The following is a 17,097-nucleotide window of genomic DNA, read 5'->3' on the forward strand; positions in this document are numbered from 1 at the left end:
ATATGCTCTAGTGGGGAATCCTTAGTCCCTCATGTTATATATATTCATGGGATAAATTAGGAGCCATCACCTCTCTTAACCTTCCATCATCTTCATTTGCCTTAAGATGGGCTACGAATTCTCCCTTGTGAAGTTGTGTTTCAGTTCTTTCTACTCAAATTCTCTCTTGTGAAGTTGTGAAAAGGGATAACCTAGCCCATCCTCCCTTTGGCTAGGTGGTGCCTTTCTTTAGCTCTCTTAGTGAGGATTGGAGGCTGAGTGCGTAAAATGCAATCTATTCATATTTTCAGCTCTCATTTTGTTGCCCCCATTGAGGACTTCTCAAGATATGCTCTACAATTTCTATGAAGGAAGAAACGTCTAAGGATTTGTCATCTTCTTCAACAAGTGTTTTTCAAGGGACCACTAAGGAGAAATCTTCATCAAATCTTATTCAAGGGATTCATTTCTCAAGAGTACCACCATGGTCTCCAAACGAAGCTCAAGAGAAGAAGAATCTTTATCGACAAACAACACGTATGCGGGTCAAGCAAGTTAATTACACACACCCTTCTTTATTTCGAGAGAAATCTTACTCTCATCAAGTCTATAGGTGAAGGAATTGTGTTTAGTACTTTGTGTCTACTGTAAAGGCACTCCCTAAGGAGCCTCATCTTCAAGTGGTGAAGGTGCTTTCAAATTCAAGGATTAACAAAAGTTTTGGACGGGGAGTCACACATCAATGGTGTGCGGTATTGGCAAGAGGCTACATATGGTGATACACTTTAACTAGTACTAGCAGGAAGACTCAAAGTAATTGAGAAGGTAGCTATCAAAGCCTATGAACTTTAGAAGGTTGATGATGGTCACACCAAAGCTAGGCTAATCACTGGTGAGTAAATCTTTTGCATCTCTCGAATGGTGGGATCTAAGAGGCCAGAACTTCATCAATACGCTTCATAAAAGTTTGTAGTGAAAATTTTTAGTTAATGCAAAAATGAATAATCATATTTTCTACAACTTTCAATTGGTTCAAAAAATTAGGGTGGATGTGTGCATTAGTAGGAAGATACATTTTTAGTATAAGGGACTTATTGGGCCCTCATCCTCTTGCTGAGATTAATGCATCTATGAATCCATTTATTCTACCCTTAATAAGATAAAATTGGGTCTAGACGTGTTCATCTTTATTTTGTATTGAGCTAGATGAGCATCTTCCTATCATAGCTTTTCCAAGATTTTTTGGGCACAAAGGGGAGAAAGCTCTAGAATTTCTAGATGACTTAGAAATGGCCTTCCTAGTCACAGGCCAAGATGATGAAGCAACCAAAGTAGGGGCCTTATCTTTAGTTCTAAAGGGTGATGCTCGAGTATGGTATCAAGCTCTCCAGGAGGCTACAAGGGGTAATTGGGAGGATCTCAAGACCGCATTCTTGTACGAGTACCTAGATATAAAGTCTATTGAAGATATTTGGAGACAACTTCTAGATCTTCTCCAAACGTTACCAAGGGAGTACCAAGCATATGAATGTATGTTTATAAAATTGTGGGATAAATGGAAACCCTCCTTACCCGAGGGAGAGAGAGTACTTGATTACCTTAAGAAAGATTGTTTTCTGGCCGGACTCTACTCTCTACTAAGGGAGAACGTCAAGTGCAAGTTTTCCACATCCTATGAAGAATCCATCACCTATGCTAGGGATAAAGATAGGAGATTGAAGTATCAAGCCTAGTTAAAGGGGGGAGTTGAGAACATGCAAGTTTTACCAACCATGCCAAGGCCTAAAGAACTAGCAAAGGCCCTACCCAAAGCAAAGATGCCACAACAAGAGCTCCTACAACACATCATTGATCAACTTGAAAGACTTTCATTGAATTTAGTGCAAGGAGTACGGCCTCCTCCCCTAGAAAATGAAGGAAATCGGGACCCAAGGAGACAAGGAAGAGTATGTTTGCTATAATTATGGGGAGACTGGCTATGGTATGTACTTTTGCCCTTATCTTAAGCGTTTTCCAAGAAATGGGTTTTAACCAAGAAGGAGGGGACAACAAGTGACACCACCTAGGGAGAGGCTTTTTCCACCAAAATCCAAGGCCTCCACCGTTGGTTCAAGTTCTCCAGCATCCTTGATCACTTATAGAGGTGCTGCCTGTGCCTATCCAACCGCTTGAGAATCATGACATCAGGATGATCAGTTTGGATGAGAATGATGTCAAAGAGAAGGACGAATAGCCAAAGTTGAAGCAATACAGGTGAAAAAATCCCGTAGAATTGAAAGGATGGAGCCTAAACCACCAGAGGAGGTTAAAAATCTGGAAGAAGAGGAGTCTTCTAAGGCTTCAAAGACATGCGGTAGTAAAAAGAGGAGGGCTCACTCACGCCGATGCATTGAGCTAGATGATTTTTCCCTGGGTAAATGTACTAGAGCTTATGATTTGCTTGTTGATGTGAGGGATCAAGGGCCAAAATTTTCATGGTCACAATTACTGCATCTATCTCCAACAATGCCGCAACAATGTCCAAAGATGGTACGCATTAGACCCATAAAGAATAGACACGTGAATGCAATCAAGGCTAGAAAGACGAAAGATATTGTGCCTCTAGTGGAAGTTGAAATCAATGGGCAGAGAGTATCAAAGACATATGTGGATGGAGGTGCATAATTTTTTGTTATGACAAAAAAGTTGATGCATCGTTTGGGATTAGAGGTACGTGAAACTACTAAATTTGGTGCTAAAATGGCTAACAATGTAGTATATAAATTGTTTGGGAGTTATAATGAAAGTCAAGGTAAAGGTGTGTGAAGTGCAATTGGAGTTTGATATGTATGTGATGCCAATGAAGGGGGATGGCTATCTACTCATTCTTGGGCGACAATGGCTAATGGGAATGAAAGCCAAACAAGATTGGGAGAAAGGGAATTTAGAGCTAAGTCCATAGAAGGGACTGCAAAAAAAATGGAAGAGCGCTATCTATAACATGAAGGAGGGCCGACAGGAGAATATTGTGTTAGAGACCATCGCTTATGAATGGAGTTTCAACAAGGATTGTTCATCTATGACAGAGGGCAAGTCTTCTAATGAGGAGGAAGAAATCTGTCTAGAAGTGATGGGGATTACATTCAAAGGGCCTTTTAGTAGTGATATTCTGCAGTAGCTTCCAAAGGTTGAGAAGGAGGGTTTAGAAAAAATGTTGGCTAAGGATCTATTAGATGAGGAGAAGGCAGCTTATATGGAAGTGGTGATAAAACACTCTCCACTTTTTATTTCTGATTATGAGCACATCACAGGTGTGATGGCAGTACAATATCACATTAATCTAAAAGGTGGAGCAAGGCCAGTGGTGTAATGGCTACGACACTTGGGAGTAGTTCAACAAAATGCTCTACTCACTAAGGTGTAACAACTTTTTGAAGGCAGGCTTCATCTATCCAGTAGCAGACTTAGACTGGGTTTCACATGTAGTGATGACACCCAAAAAGAACGACAAATGACGGATTTGTGTAGACTACAAGCTGCTAAATGCTGCAACAAAGAGAGATCACATTCCTCTTCCCTTTCAGGATGAAGTACTCAACGAGGTCGCCGGGTATGAGAAATACTCTATTTGTGATGGATATTTAGGTTATTTCCAGATCCGAGTAGCTAAGAAGGATCAACAAAAGACCACCTTCATCATGCCTAGGGTGTGTTTTGCTTACAAAGTAATGCCATTTGGATTAACAAATGCCCCAGCTACCTTCCAGCGACTCATGAATTATGTCTTTCAGCCATATTTTGGTAAGTCCATCACAGTATTTATTGATGATTTTTTTATTTATATACTAAGGCTCTATATCTAGGAAAGGTGGATGAAGGTTTCAACCACCTTGCACAAATGGGGGAGCAACAAAACCAAGAGAAGTGTCATTTTGGCGAAAGTAGTGTAACTTTGTTAAGGCATGTTGAAAGTGAGAGGGGCATTGAAGCGGAACCAAACAAAGTTAAGGCCCTATTAGCGGTGCCGTCACCATCTTCCATGAAGGAACTAACCTCTTTCATTTAGAAGGTGTGATATATGGGGTGGTTCATTCATCTTCTATGAGTTTTTTCTTGTGAAATGATCATTATTAGATGAGTATCTTGCCGAAGTACCTTATTCCTTTTTGTCATTGTTACAATTCCTTCATCCATGCACAAATATGCCAAAAAATTTTGAGAAATCCACATCTCCTAACCTTATTCATGTAACAAATTGAGCATAAGATAAACATTGAGATTATGTGCTCTTACACTAGACAAACCAAACATATGGAAGTGACATTGATCTTATGCCAACTACTCATAACAGGCATCCTTCTTCTGAGGTTTTTCCAGAGTGAATGCGTAGTAACATGACATCCAACCCCTCTAAATAAAGATTGTTGGAGATAAAGGAGTAGAAGTAGGCATGGTGGGTGTAGGCATAGAGGTAGGAGCCATAGCCCGAATAGTAGAATGCATAGAAACATAAGAAATCATAAGAGAAACCATACCATTTTGCATTCTAGACTTCCATATTTTTCACTTCACCAAACTAGTGTGTGTGTCCTTTACATCATACCAATTGTTCTTAAGACTCATAAATTGCACTGCGTCTTCTAAGAGCTCTCCTAATTGTGCTTGAAGTGTTGGATTTGTAGGTAATAGGAACAATTCTACCTTCTTAAGCTCTAAGTCCGCTTGTGCTAGAGCATCTATCTCATTAAAACTTGAATCAAACTCTCGTAGTATCTCTATTGCCACCAAGACCTTATTTGTCTTATGTATCCACTCATCATGGATTTTGCATCTTGTATTGATTCCAAGGTCTTCAAGGAAGTACTCTTCCTTCAAGGCTTTCTTGAAGGCAAGCTAGGTTAGACGCAAGGCATAAAGCTTATTAATGCATGGCTTTAGGGAAGAAGTCACAAGACGTACAAAATACTAGCTCATCATATGCATAAACGTTGTGGCCTTCAAAGAGTTTCTTCTGAATTTTCACTATTTGCATATCCTTGTTAGCCACAACTTCATACTATGCATTGGCTTGTAGCTGCATCTATTGTAGTATTTTTTGCTAATGATGTTATTTCTCATGTTGCATGTATGCATTAAAAGTCCATAGAAGCTACTTGAACACATCATCAAATCCAATAAACCTGCTACTATCTTGATAGCAATCTAGATGTAGATTTCATGTCAAGTTCATTAGCAAAATCAAAGGGCAATCACATTGAGCCACACATCCATAAAGGATATAAAGTGAAGCAAGATAGAGGAAGAAAGGTATTTAACATTGTTCTTGAGACTTCAAAGAGAGGGAAATAAATTTTTTTAAAATTAATGTCACATCATACAAAAGAAGGAGAATGTTTCATGGTTTTAGGAACAGGAACATGTAACACACTTCTTAAGTCAATTTTTAATTACCTATATATATGATCCAAAACCTAGTCTCACTTTAGAAATAGCATGCATAGAATCGATAAAAAAGAGAATGTTTACAAGAATTTGGCTCTTTCATGAGATTTCTCTAGTTGGGTCTTAGCATTGGCAAGCTCAATTCTCGAGAAAGTATAATGAGGTTTCTTCATGTAAGATTCTTTTAAGCTTATCATGTTCGTTTAGAGAACAAGGAATTCAAGATTCAATGCTCTTTGTATGTTTAGTTTGGCTTTGATACTACAACTGGTAGAATTGAGTTAGAAATCTTAAATCAAGGAAGTGTCATCATCTTGCAACGCAGCTATTGGATGACTAAGGCCATTTTAATCTGAGCAAGTTTGGATTATCCAAGATAACTTGAAGCCTAATTCACCACTTAAGCTCATTGACATAGACTTTCAACTATGAATGAAGGGTTGTCTTGCCTACTTACCAAACTGACATGCTTCGCATACCTTATGAAATTCTGCAACTCTAAATGTAGGCAAACCTGTAACCAACCCTTTGGACTGCATTAATTTCAGCCTTTGTACATTTGCATTTCCAATGCGTTTGTGCCAAATTTCAATATCTGCAACAACACCTTTTCCTTTAGCATACATAGCAACATTCATAGTAGGAATTCTAGCATCCATAGTAAACATACGTCCAACTCTACTTCCCTTTGCAACCAACCTGCACTTGTCATTGAAGTCCTCTACAAAGCAACCCTTTGCATTAAATCTGACTTGCAGCCCTTGCTCTACCATCTGACCGACTGACACCAAGTTCTTTGTAATAGATGGCACATATAATACATCTGAAAGACTCTTTGTTTTACCATCATGCAAGGATAAGGGAACTTTTCCAATATGTGAAATTGCGTGGCATGAATCATCACCTGTCTGCACATAACCTGTATTTTGCAAATCTTGCATCTCTCCAAACCATTCTGCACGGCTGGTCATATGATTGGATGCACTTGAATCAATATACCAAACATCATCATGTGTTCCCTTTCCTGTAATAGCATTCAGCATATGCTACATAACAAACAGATGTTCATTTTTATCTTCATTCTTTTGTGAAGACGATGCATACTTTCCTTGTTGCAACTTACCATTGCGAATATCATCTTTCTTAGCATAACATTGGGCTACAATATGACCTCTTTTGCCACAGTAGTGACATACAATACCAGAGTTGTTAGAACCTCTGTTCTGCCATCCACCTCTTCCGCTAAAGCTCCCCCTGCCTCTAAAGTTACCACGACCTCCTGAAACCTGCATATCGCCAAATTGCTGATTCAATCTCTTTTGCTGGTTGTCACTACCACGTCCTGTACCACGGCCTCTTGAAGAGAACCTGCCACGTCCCCTTCTTGAACTGGAGTAGAAAGCTTGGACCTGTTCACCACTTCTTTCAAATGTCTCATTGTGCATGTTGATGTCTTCAATGATCATAAGGGAGACCAACTCATTGAAATCTAGAAATCGCTTTTTGACATATACAAGAGTTACAGAAGACTTCCAAGCCTTTTTATTGTTAAGTCCACCCAAGGTAGACGACACCAAATCATCATCATCAAGCATTGCATCAATCGCTGCCAAGGCATCTGCAATGCTCCTTACCTTCAATGCATACTCATTGATAGACATCTTCCCTTTCTTCAATGTATTCAACTCTTGCTTGAGTTGAATCTTTTGTGCCTTTGTATTTACGAAAAACATACTTTCAAGTATGGTCCAAGCTGAATATGAATTCTCTGCATTTCTGATATGTCCCAGCATATTATTGTCAATTACTGCAGACAGCCAATACATGACCTTTTTGTCTTTTGCATTCCATTCCTTCCGTGCCTTTATCTCTTCTGCAGTTGGAGGATCACTCACCTCCGGCTCCTTTTCTTCACCTGAAACAAACTCTAGAGGCCTTTCCAATAAGGAAGTTCATGATAGGGAACTTCCATGAAGGGTAGTTGCTCTTGTCGAGCTTCTCAATGATGGGGTTTCCACTGTTCTCTGCCATTATCACAAAACTAATACCAAACAGTAAGCAAATCTTTTGCAACCCTCGATCTGTAGTGCACAACAATATACCAGACAGCCTTTTTCACTGTCTGCTCAACAATACATGCAATTTGCCAACCAGTTTGCAGATAAACCTTGTGTTTATTCGCTGGTAAACACCTTCAAACTTACAGATCTGAAATTTGTAACCGATGCCCCTGTATACGGCAGACACAGCTGAAATTGCAAGGTATCTCGAACTGTTGTCCGCAACCTTGCGGCTCTAAAACGAGGCCTGAAATCACCTCGGATGGCCAAAATAGCAGCGGGAAAGCCCTAAAGGGCCTATTTGTAGAATGCACAGCGCTCTTCATGCACACAAAATCTCACTGCAATCTGAGATTTTTGCTCTGCCCTGCTTGTGGTGCCTCCACAGACACTGTCCAAGAGAAAGAGTGGAAGAATGGGAGAGCTTCTTACCCGTGGCTTCCTTGCTCGAACCTTACTTATTCTCCTTCACTTTAGCCTTCAAAATTAGCCTCTCTCAATGGAGTGGCTCTGATACCATGTCACGAATCGTGTGGTGGGGAAACTTGCTCAAGATGCTATGCTGAACACACACAGAATGCACAAGAAGCTCACTCAAGAGACAAGAAGAGAGATGGAGGCCAAAAAGTTTTCTTGCTGGTTTCTTCTTCTTCTACCACACAGTTTACGATGTACAAAAAGTATAGATAAGATACAACATAAAGGAAAGTGGTCTACTAAGTCAAACAATGCATAACCGACTACACTAGTCGATTGGCGATATAACTATGCCAGCTGTAAATAGGTGTAACAACCTGAATATAATAAGTAATGAGTCAGTGGCCATGTGAGAGTCATAATAACCACCAACATGCTAAGTGTAGAGGTGTTGACCTATCTAACCAGGCAGTCCATCATTAATGTCCGCATGTGTTAAGCTTGTCATCTCAACAAAAGGGCTGGTGGCAGCAGTAGCTTGCCAACAACTGCATGGCTATAGGAGGATTGGTGGTGGTGGCAACATACCAACAACATAGGCAACTACATTGGCATAGGAGGAGTGGAGGTTGGCAGCAGCCTGGCAACGACATCGGCCTGGTAGGTGGTGACATGGCGGCTGTGTTGGTAGAGGAGGTCGGCACACCGTGGCATGTCAGGTAAGTTTTGTCTTTTTTTTTTCTTCTTGTTTTTTTTAATTATTTTCTTCAAAAAGAATATTCCCTAACCCTCATTCACATTACACTCACACACTAACCCACATAAACACACACCTAGACACACTCCTTTCACACATTAACGCACAACACCCACTTACATATAAAAATCCCTCGTTCCCACACACAAAGCACACACTCACACTCATCTAAACACACACGCTCTAATAAAACCGTTTTCCCCACACACAATAAACCCATTTTTCCAACACACGCTCTCACTCCCAAACATCAACCCTCACTCCCACAGACTAACTAAACCACTTCCTCATTGTGGGAGTGTTCGCTCAACCGCCAAGACCCTCGGACCGCTTATTGTTTCAAGCGTTCCAAGCCGAGCACTGATGGCTACCTCTCACATAGCCGACACGCCATCTATATCTATGGGTGTAGTGAGCTTACCTCCATGCCGATCGAGTTACCTCCTCTCCTGCGCACTCCAGTAGCTCCACGATCCAAGTGCAAGCTTCAAGCACGCTCCATCCTCAAGCTCCACGCTCCAAGCTCCATTTCCGCGAGCAAGACAAGATAAGAGAAGAGAAGAGAAGAAGAGAGGAGAAGATGGAGAGCTTCTCCTCCCCGGTCCCTTACCCTCACACACTCACTCCCTCACACTCTCACACTCCCTCTCTCAAGCACAAGCTCAAGCAAGCAAGAACAAGAAGAAGAAGAAGAAGAAGAAGAGGAGAGCCACTTTTGGCCACACACAAGAATGAGCTTCTCATTCACTTTTCAACTTTATATACAAAACCCTAAATCCCTTCTGGGTGGTCATCCCCTTTTCCCCTTTTTTACATGGTCGGCCGTGGTCTAGGCCCTTTTTCCCATTGTCCTTCTATCTTCCTTGCTTCCTTTCCACCATCCGTCTACATTTACAAATTGCATGGGTGAGCGCCCGGCGCTCCTTGAATTAAACCATGATGCGGTTGCGCTCTTTTACAAAAGTATTGACTTGCACTTTTTCTTGAGCGCCTTTCTCCCTTATTTAGGACTTTTCTCCTTGTGTGTCTTTGTCTTCCGTTTCACTTTGCCTTGGCCTTTGTCTTCTACTTTAGCTTTTTTGGATTTTCTACCTTTGTTCATTTGAGGGTTAACATTACCCCCCTTCTAGACGAGTGCCAGTCCCATGGCACTCACCGACATAGGTAGTAGGCTTTAGCATGCACCAAAGACGTGGGTGGCAAGGACATCTGTGGTTGCCATGGAGGAGTTTTGGTAGTGGTGGGGAGGAAGGTCATTGGGGGCACGTTGTTGAGGTGGCTAGTGGTAGGGCTATTGGAGTTTGTAGTAGAGCTGTGCTTTGCGGGGATTGCACTAATGGAGTACAAGTGGCGGTGTGTTGGGGATTCTGCACATGACGATTCTTGGAGGGCTTGCAGGATTATAAAGGATAGGAATTCAGAGCTGAGTGTCGATGAAGAGCAAACGACACTTTCTTTGGAGTCTTCAATACGTGCAATTGAAAACCTCTTCTAAGTGGTCTCTCCCTAGGGGTAGTGCTAGTTTTCTCTAGCATGCACAACATAGTTTAATTTGTTTGGGAGATAGGTCTAAGTCTAAGAAAGCTGAGGGTATTTTCCTGCACTTGAGGACCCAAATTGTGTATATATTTTGGTGCAGATATTATGTGAGTGCTCGTGCATACTTAGATATTACATAGTTAGAAGACCACGGGCCGGTTTCTCATAACGATGTGTGGATGAAGCAAAGTCATCCATGTTGAGAAGAAGTACATGTGAAGGTGTATGCGACATCGTTTGCATTGTGACTGCATGACGTAACATAATTGAACACAGGGATACTACACTATCCGTAATAGCTGGTAGCTATTGGACTTGTGTGATGAGGGCAGTGTACTTTTCATGGCCATTTGTGCAGTGCTTACCACAATTGATTGCAATGGTATTAAGGTAGAGTGCAACAGGGAATCGTGTGAATGGGTCAGGGTGGCAAGTCTAACTATAGGCGAGACAAGCTCCCTAGGTATGTCCTGCCCTTGATGTGCCCTCAACTATTATGGGTGATGCTAGGGGGCTAGGGGACTAGGGACGGAGCTAGCGGATCAAGGTCACTGGACGCACCTAATTTGAGGACCCCTAGGTGTTGTACTATGATCGTGGGTGTTTCTTATGTTTTTGTTCTTTTCTTTTCTTTTTTTCTTTTTCTTTTTTCTTCTTTTTTTTGTTTCTTTTTCTTATGTTTTTTTTCCCTTCTTTCTTTAAAAAAGAAAAAAAAACTTGCCTGAGTACAACCATTGAAATATGTTGAAGCTATCAACCTTTCAATGGGTTGGGAAATGTCAAGCTTCGAAGGCTCAGGAAATGGATATTACAGTGATGATTGTGCCCTAGCCTCGTTGTTAGAGATGCAGTTGTTGAGATGGGGAGATACACTTGAGATACTGCAAACCTCTTTGCGACATGCGATGTTTGTACAATTGAGGTAACAACCGTCATGAGCCAACTGTAGAGCTTGACCCAGAAAGAGAGCATAGCCCATGACTATGCTTTGGTTCGTGCGATGTGGGCACTTGCAAGGGTGATTTTTCACATTCGAAAGCATGGCTTTGTCGTGGTTCTTTGTGAGGTTGGTGGTCTTGCGATGACTTGGGCATTGAACACGTTTGCACGAAGACATGTGTCATCCTGCATCCACTTATCACTTCATGAGAGTATATGTAAGTCGCATGTGTCAAGTACAATGAACAAATGCAATCATGTCAAGATATAACTTTTTCAAAATCCTATGATGCTGATTACGATGCCTATTCTAGTGCTTGTTAAAGACGTGGCAAATATTAGCGATAGGTAAGGGAAGTGTGTATAAGTGGGGAGCTTGCCCCTTTAACCATCAAAAGACAAAAAGTTATGGCAGGATGGCTTGTTAAGTTGCTTGTATATCATAGGGGCAACTCGATTTGCACGAGGTGGGATGAGTCCGGGTGGTCAGGCGACTGAGACTCTGCTGGTAAGGGGCTCCTATGAGGTTAGGCCGGGAAGATGTTGGCCGGGACTTGAATGGTGTAGTCTTTGGCTGCAACCATTTCCAAAACACTTTTGAACAGTGCGTCGAACTCTTCCTTGTCTCGAGCTGCCCTTTCTGCCTTTCAGCACCTGGTGCCCGAGCGTCTATTGGGGGCTCGCACAACCGGTGTTGCCACACCTTGTGTGCTTCTTTGAGCTTCTATTCCCCTGGCCTAGGGATTCTTCGGCCTACATCTGGGGTGGTGTAGCTTGGGACCTCATTTCTTTGAATACCTTTTGAGGCTAGGCACATAGCGCACCGGCGGAGGAGCTTGTGCTACATGTTCCCTTCGATAGCGGAGAGCGTCTTTGCAAGCCAGCTGCCCTAGGTGCTCCATGTCTTCCACATAGGGGGATCTGCAAAATGCGAACCAAGGATTAGGCCTTGATACATGATAAAACCATTTGCATGGGGGGGTTTATAGTGTGGGTCATCAAGCACATATGACGAGGAGGGGAGAGATGAGGCATGCAGTGTTTGTTGTAGAGAGATGGCCCCCCATGATGATGTTCATTTTGCCTCTAGCCATTAGTAGATCTTGGCTTATCCTACGTTGCATGGAATGGTTCTCATGGAGTGGGGCAGGGCTTGTCCTCATCAGAAGGATAGACCAGAAAGGGGGAAAGGTATACAGAAAGGGACAGTACCCTATCTACACCCTCAGAGATGTTGGTCAAGGCATCCTATGGTGGTAATGAGGGTTGTATGCCCTTCCTGGAGGCGGGAACGGTCACCCAACTTCTAAATGTGTGGTGAGAGGAGGATCTGAGGAGCTTAGCCTGTTGAACCCAACTATTCTCCCTGCGCTTGACTATTATTGCTTGTGTGTGTTGATATTGTCTATACATGGTCACAAAATTTATTGTTTATTAATGTACATATTTACGAATCCTTGTCACATCGCGAGGGTAAAAGCCAATTGTAGAACTCCGGATTGTACTGGAGCATGGCACATGCATCTAGTACTCATGGTAGCTTACTCAATACCGATAGATATTTTGCAACATCGAGTAGCATGGAACCTTGTCCGAGTCTACTGGCAACATGTAACTCCTCCTCAGTGAGAACCTTATCAAACAGAGAGTTCACTTGGCTAGTTTCAGCTAAGTCTGTACCCCGAATGGCAGTTAGCACTCGAAGGGAAGTTGGTGCCACATAGGTTGGGTCTCTTTGAGACCGCCACATTTGGCCAATTGCTCCTCTAAGACTGTCACGATCTGGACTCCTAGTTTGGCCATTGCAACGCTGTTTTCACACCAACATTGTTCAAATTGACTTTGATCCTCTGACAATCGCTTTAGTTGATCGATCTCTAAGAGATTTGGTTGGCAGACCACATCATTGAATGTTACAGTTAAGCGTAGTTTGTCGACTTCCTCGTCAGAGATGAGTCACATGCATTCATATAGGAGCGTGTTATAGTGCTCGTCAAGATGTTCTTGCTCTTCCCAGGACAAGGGAAATGGCAAGTATTCTTCAAGCTGCTCTTTAGGGAATGCGCCCATGTCTGCTAGGACATAGACATGTGCGAACACTTTGAGCTTAGCATCCAACTTGGTTAAGCATTCTGTGACACTTTTATGTTCAATGAGGGCTTGATCAGTTGCTATCTCATGCAAGGTTCTAGGATTTTGCATGGGCTTTAGCATAGCTGGGGGACTCAGGCCTAGACGAGCAAGTTTGTCCAGCACTAGGATTTCTTATGCTCTTGGGGTTTCCATGTTTCTCCTGAGGCTTCGTTATTACATCATGGTTCTCCTTGGATGTGACCTAGTATAGATTTGTCACCCTGTTGTGGCAGCATTGTGTCCACTCTTGATTGGTCAATGCGAGTTCTATTGTCGATGGATTGAGTGTTGCAAGCAGTTCTTGATGGTAACGACTGCTTTGATTTTTCAGAGCACACGGATGTGTCTGAGGTTTTACCGCTATTAGGAGAGGCATCAATTGGTTCAGTGGTGGATGGACTCGATGCTTTATTCCTCAGCTCTCCAGCGCTCTTCATCTCAATGTTCTTGGGGTCCACAACCACCTGCAACTGCTGTTGTTTTCATTGTGTTCTCCTCTTTTTCTTGGCCAGTGAATGTGTATCTCTCAATGACTCAGGACCCTAGACCAGGTCAACCATTGATGTGCTTGGTTGGGCCTCAGCATTCTCTTTCTCTAGTGTGTCCTCATGGGACATAGCCAAGGCCTACTGAATAGCCTCGCTAGGTTGTGGGGGTACAACTGCCTCCCTTTTTGGAGAGTCTAGCTCTTCAGCCAATTCCCTTGTGTTTAACTCCTCTAGCCTAGGCTTTAGGCACTTTGGAACTGCTGGAGTTGTCAAGGAAGTTGGTTACGACACCTCCTCCATAGGTAAACTACTAAGGATGCATTCCGCAAGGGGCATTGTCACGGCCAAGGGCTGTGACTATTGTGATCCCTGATTGGAAGTAGTAGCGACTAGTCCAATGGGTTGGCTACTCTTGGTGGATTGCAGTGTCAGGTCCCTAGGGCAATCGGAAGTGGTCATGTCTTTTGTTGCCCTTTGAGCACTCACTTGTGTAGATCGACGAGCATGAGTTGATCTAGTCACGTTAGGTTGCACAGGCATATCCTTGGGCCGAGAGCTACGGCTAGTGTCATGTCCCACCTCTTGGACATTTGGAAGCTTAGATGGAGATAGAGATTGGGAGTGAGCAGCCACCCTTGATGACCGTTGTTGTGCTTCTGTGTCTGTTTGGAAAAAGAGGGTGTAGGAGATCTAGGACTCTTAGGTGAACATGGCACTGGCTCAATGATTTGCTCGAGGCTATTAGACGATTGTGCCATTTGCTTTGTTGAGCGATCAGCCTTGCCATGAGCAAGGTTGTGCCTATGATGCATGTTATCCTCTCGGGAAATCAAAGGCTCTTTGGGCACTAATGGCTTTTTTGCACACTCAATGGCTACATATGACATCTGCTTATTAAGCACGCTAGGCTGAGGCTCTTTCTTTCGAACACTCATGTTTGGTTTCTGACCTCGAGACCTAGAGCTTCTCTTAGATTTCCTCCTATGCTTCGTTGCTTCTAATGTTTCTGACCTCGAGACCTAGAGCTTCTCTTAGATTTCCTCCTATGCTTCATTGCTTCTAATGCAACTTGGCCTTCACTTGATAGAGGTGGTTTAGCAGGGGATTTTGGTACCCAAATCCATCGGTTACCTTCATAATACCCTTGAGCACATAGCAACACTTTGGATATCCATCTCGGTGTTGTGCTGACCCTCCATCGATGCCTTCATCTATAAGGCTTGGGCTTCTTTTGGGGTCAGGGCCGTTACGGTAAACACCATGCACAATTTGGATGACCGTTTATAGCCAAATTTTGAACTACTTGCTCTAAGTTTCAACCGAGTGATGGATCTGTGATGTGCCTTTAGCTCTACGTAGCCTTTGGGGTCAATTTCGGAGTTCAGATGCATCAAAATTTGTGTTCTAGATACCTGTCCGATTTTGATAGTTTTCTGTTTGATTCTCAGATGTTCGATTTTCAGGAGTCCGATTATTAGAATTGGACGTCTGATTTTGGGTTGGTCGATCGGCCTAGTGGTTCAATTTTTGACACGTTCGATTTCTGGAATCGGACGTCCGATTTTGACATGTGGCCGATTCTGAGTGATCCAATTCCTTGTCTCCGATTTCCAAGGTCCGAGTGTCCGATTTTCAAAATCGGACAGGCGAGTGTTCAATCAGTCGGACAAGATTGGTCCGATTCTAGGTTGGTTCGATTTTAGGCTAGTCCGATTCTGAACTGGTCCATTCTGGACTGGTCCGATTCTGGAAATCGGATCAGGAGGGTGGTCTGATTTTCGGAGTCAGATGGTTTTTTGGAAAGGTCCGATTTTCGGAGTCAGATGGTCCGACTCCAGAGATAGGGCAATCCTATTATGGGACTCGGACGAACTGGTCCGACTACACGGCCGACGGCCTCCGAGTTGCACGCGACACCTCTAGGCTGATGTCTACTTCACCGAATTGTGCCATGCCGCCTAATTAGATGCAAAGCCATAGAGGGAAATGCCTGGCATACCTGAAAATGGTGTGGCGCTCGAATTGATCAGCACGCTAACAATCTCCCTACATGTCTCTCTCTCTCTCTCTCTCTCTCTCTCGCAGAAGGAAGGCTCTTGGAACGTGCAAGCTGGGACAGCATTTGTGGATGTGCAGTTTCAGGAGGAGGTGAAAAGTGGGAAACTTTCTTCATTGAAGGTGGTCTCTCTGACATTCAACAGGTCTATCGAGGGGGCTTTTTCCTCGTGAGGCGACATGCCACTCGAGCTCCATAACGTGGAGCTTCTAATCAGCCAGGCTATCAAGGAGGCGAAGAAAGATTTCAAGAAGGATGCGGATAATGCCTTGAACCAAGAAACCCGCCGGCTACATGAGAGGATCCGGCGACTAGAGGAGATGGTGAAGACACTCACGGAAGAGAAGAGGGATCTCAAAACCGACCTGGACAAGCTACAAACGGAAGTGTCACATCTACGGGAGGCAAGAGAGGACGCGGATTTCAAAGCGGACCTCCGAGAGGCTATCACGAAGGAATGCCGAGAGGACCTCCAGGTATGCATTAAAACCGAAGTTGAGGCTTCGAGAGAGGGATGGAAGGAAAAAATCAAAGAAAACATGAAGGAAGAATTAGAAGGGAATAAGGAGGGGTGGATTGAGGTAGTGAAGAAGAACATTAAGAAGGAGGTCCAAGAAGAAAATAAAAAGGAGGAGGTAGTCCGGGTTCAGGAGACCTTAGAGGAGGAGAGGCTCAGGAACGCGCGTAGATTGAACGTGCATATTACCGGGCTCCCCGAAGGGGCCTCTTCGGAGGAGGACGCACGCGGGCTATGCACCCGACTAGGGTACACGAGCATGCCCTTTACTCAGGCATGGCGTGCAGGACGAGATACTACCAGGGTCAGAGCTCTGATATTACATATGAGCACACCAGAGGACAGAGCCGCTTTCTTTCGGAAGCGGATTTCACTCCGAGGGATGACTGGGGCTTCCATCTTCATGGATGAGGACTTGACTCAGATGCAGATTGCACACAGACGAGCATGCATGCCACAGATACTCCAAGCACATAGAGAAGGCCGTAAGGCCTTCTATCGAGATGGCCGGATTTTTATAGATGGACGCCCCACCAAATAGGGGGGCGCGGCGTATGAGACGGGGCAGAGGACTGTACAGAAAACCCCGATACATGTGGCAGTTTGGAACTACAACGGCTCCCTATGGTCACGACCGGACAGACTTGAGGAGATTTTACCCGACCATGATGTTATATGCCTCACAGAGACACATGAGAGCCGAGAGAGAGGGCTTCCACGCATTACAGGATTTGAGTGGGTATCTGCATACCGGGCTACTACTAGGCAGAGCACATCTAGGGGCTCAGGAG

At 43.6% G+C, this 17,097-nt stretch overlaps 1 protein-coding gene across 1 annotated transcript; it reads left to right on the plus strand.

The window, feature by feature from the left end:
* The first annotated feature begins 15,968 nt into the window (after positions 1-15,968).
* LOC148026671 (uncharacterized) lies at positions 15,969-16,847 on the plus strand. The gene has a single exon (XM_087690334.1). The coding sequence runs from the start codon at positions 15,969-15,971 to the stop codon at positions 16,845-16,847; it is 879 nt and encodes a 292-aa protein (XP_087546460.1).
* The last annotated feature ends 250 nt before the right edge of the window (positions 16,848-17,097 follow it).

The sequence above is a fragment of the Lygodium microphyllum genome, chromosome 13 (assembly GCF_053477565.2).
Source record: "Lygodium microphyllum isolate KBCC chromosome 13, Lygodium_microphyllum_v1.1.10, whole genome shotgun sequence".
NCBI lineage: Eukaryota > Viridiplantae > Streptophyta > Polypodiopsida > Schizaeales > Lygodiaceae > Lygodium > Lygodium microphyllum.

Bases quoted from the DNA above. Each gene is read 5' to 3' on its own strand.
- LOC148026671 (XM_087690334.1), top strand. From the start codon at position 15,969: ATGCCACTCGAGCTCCATAACGTGGAGCTTCTAATCAGCCAGGCTATC.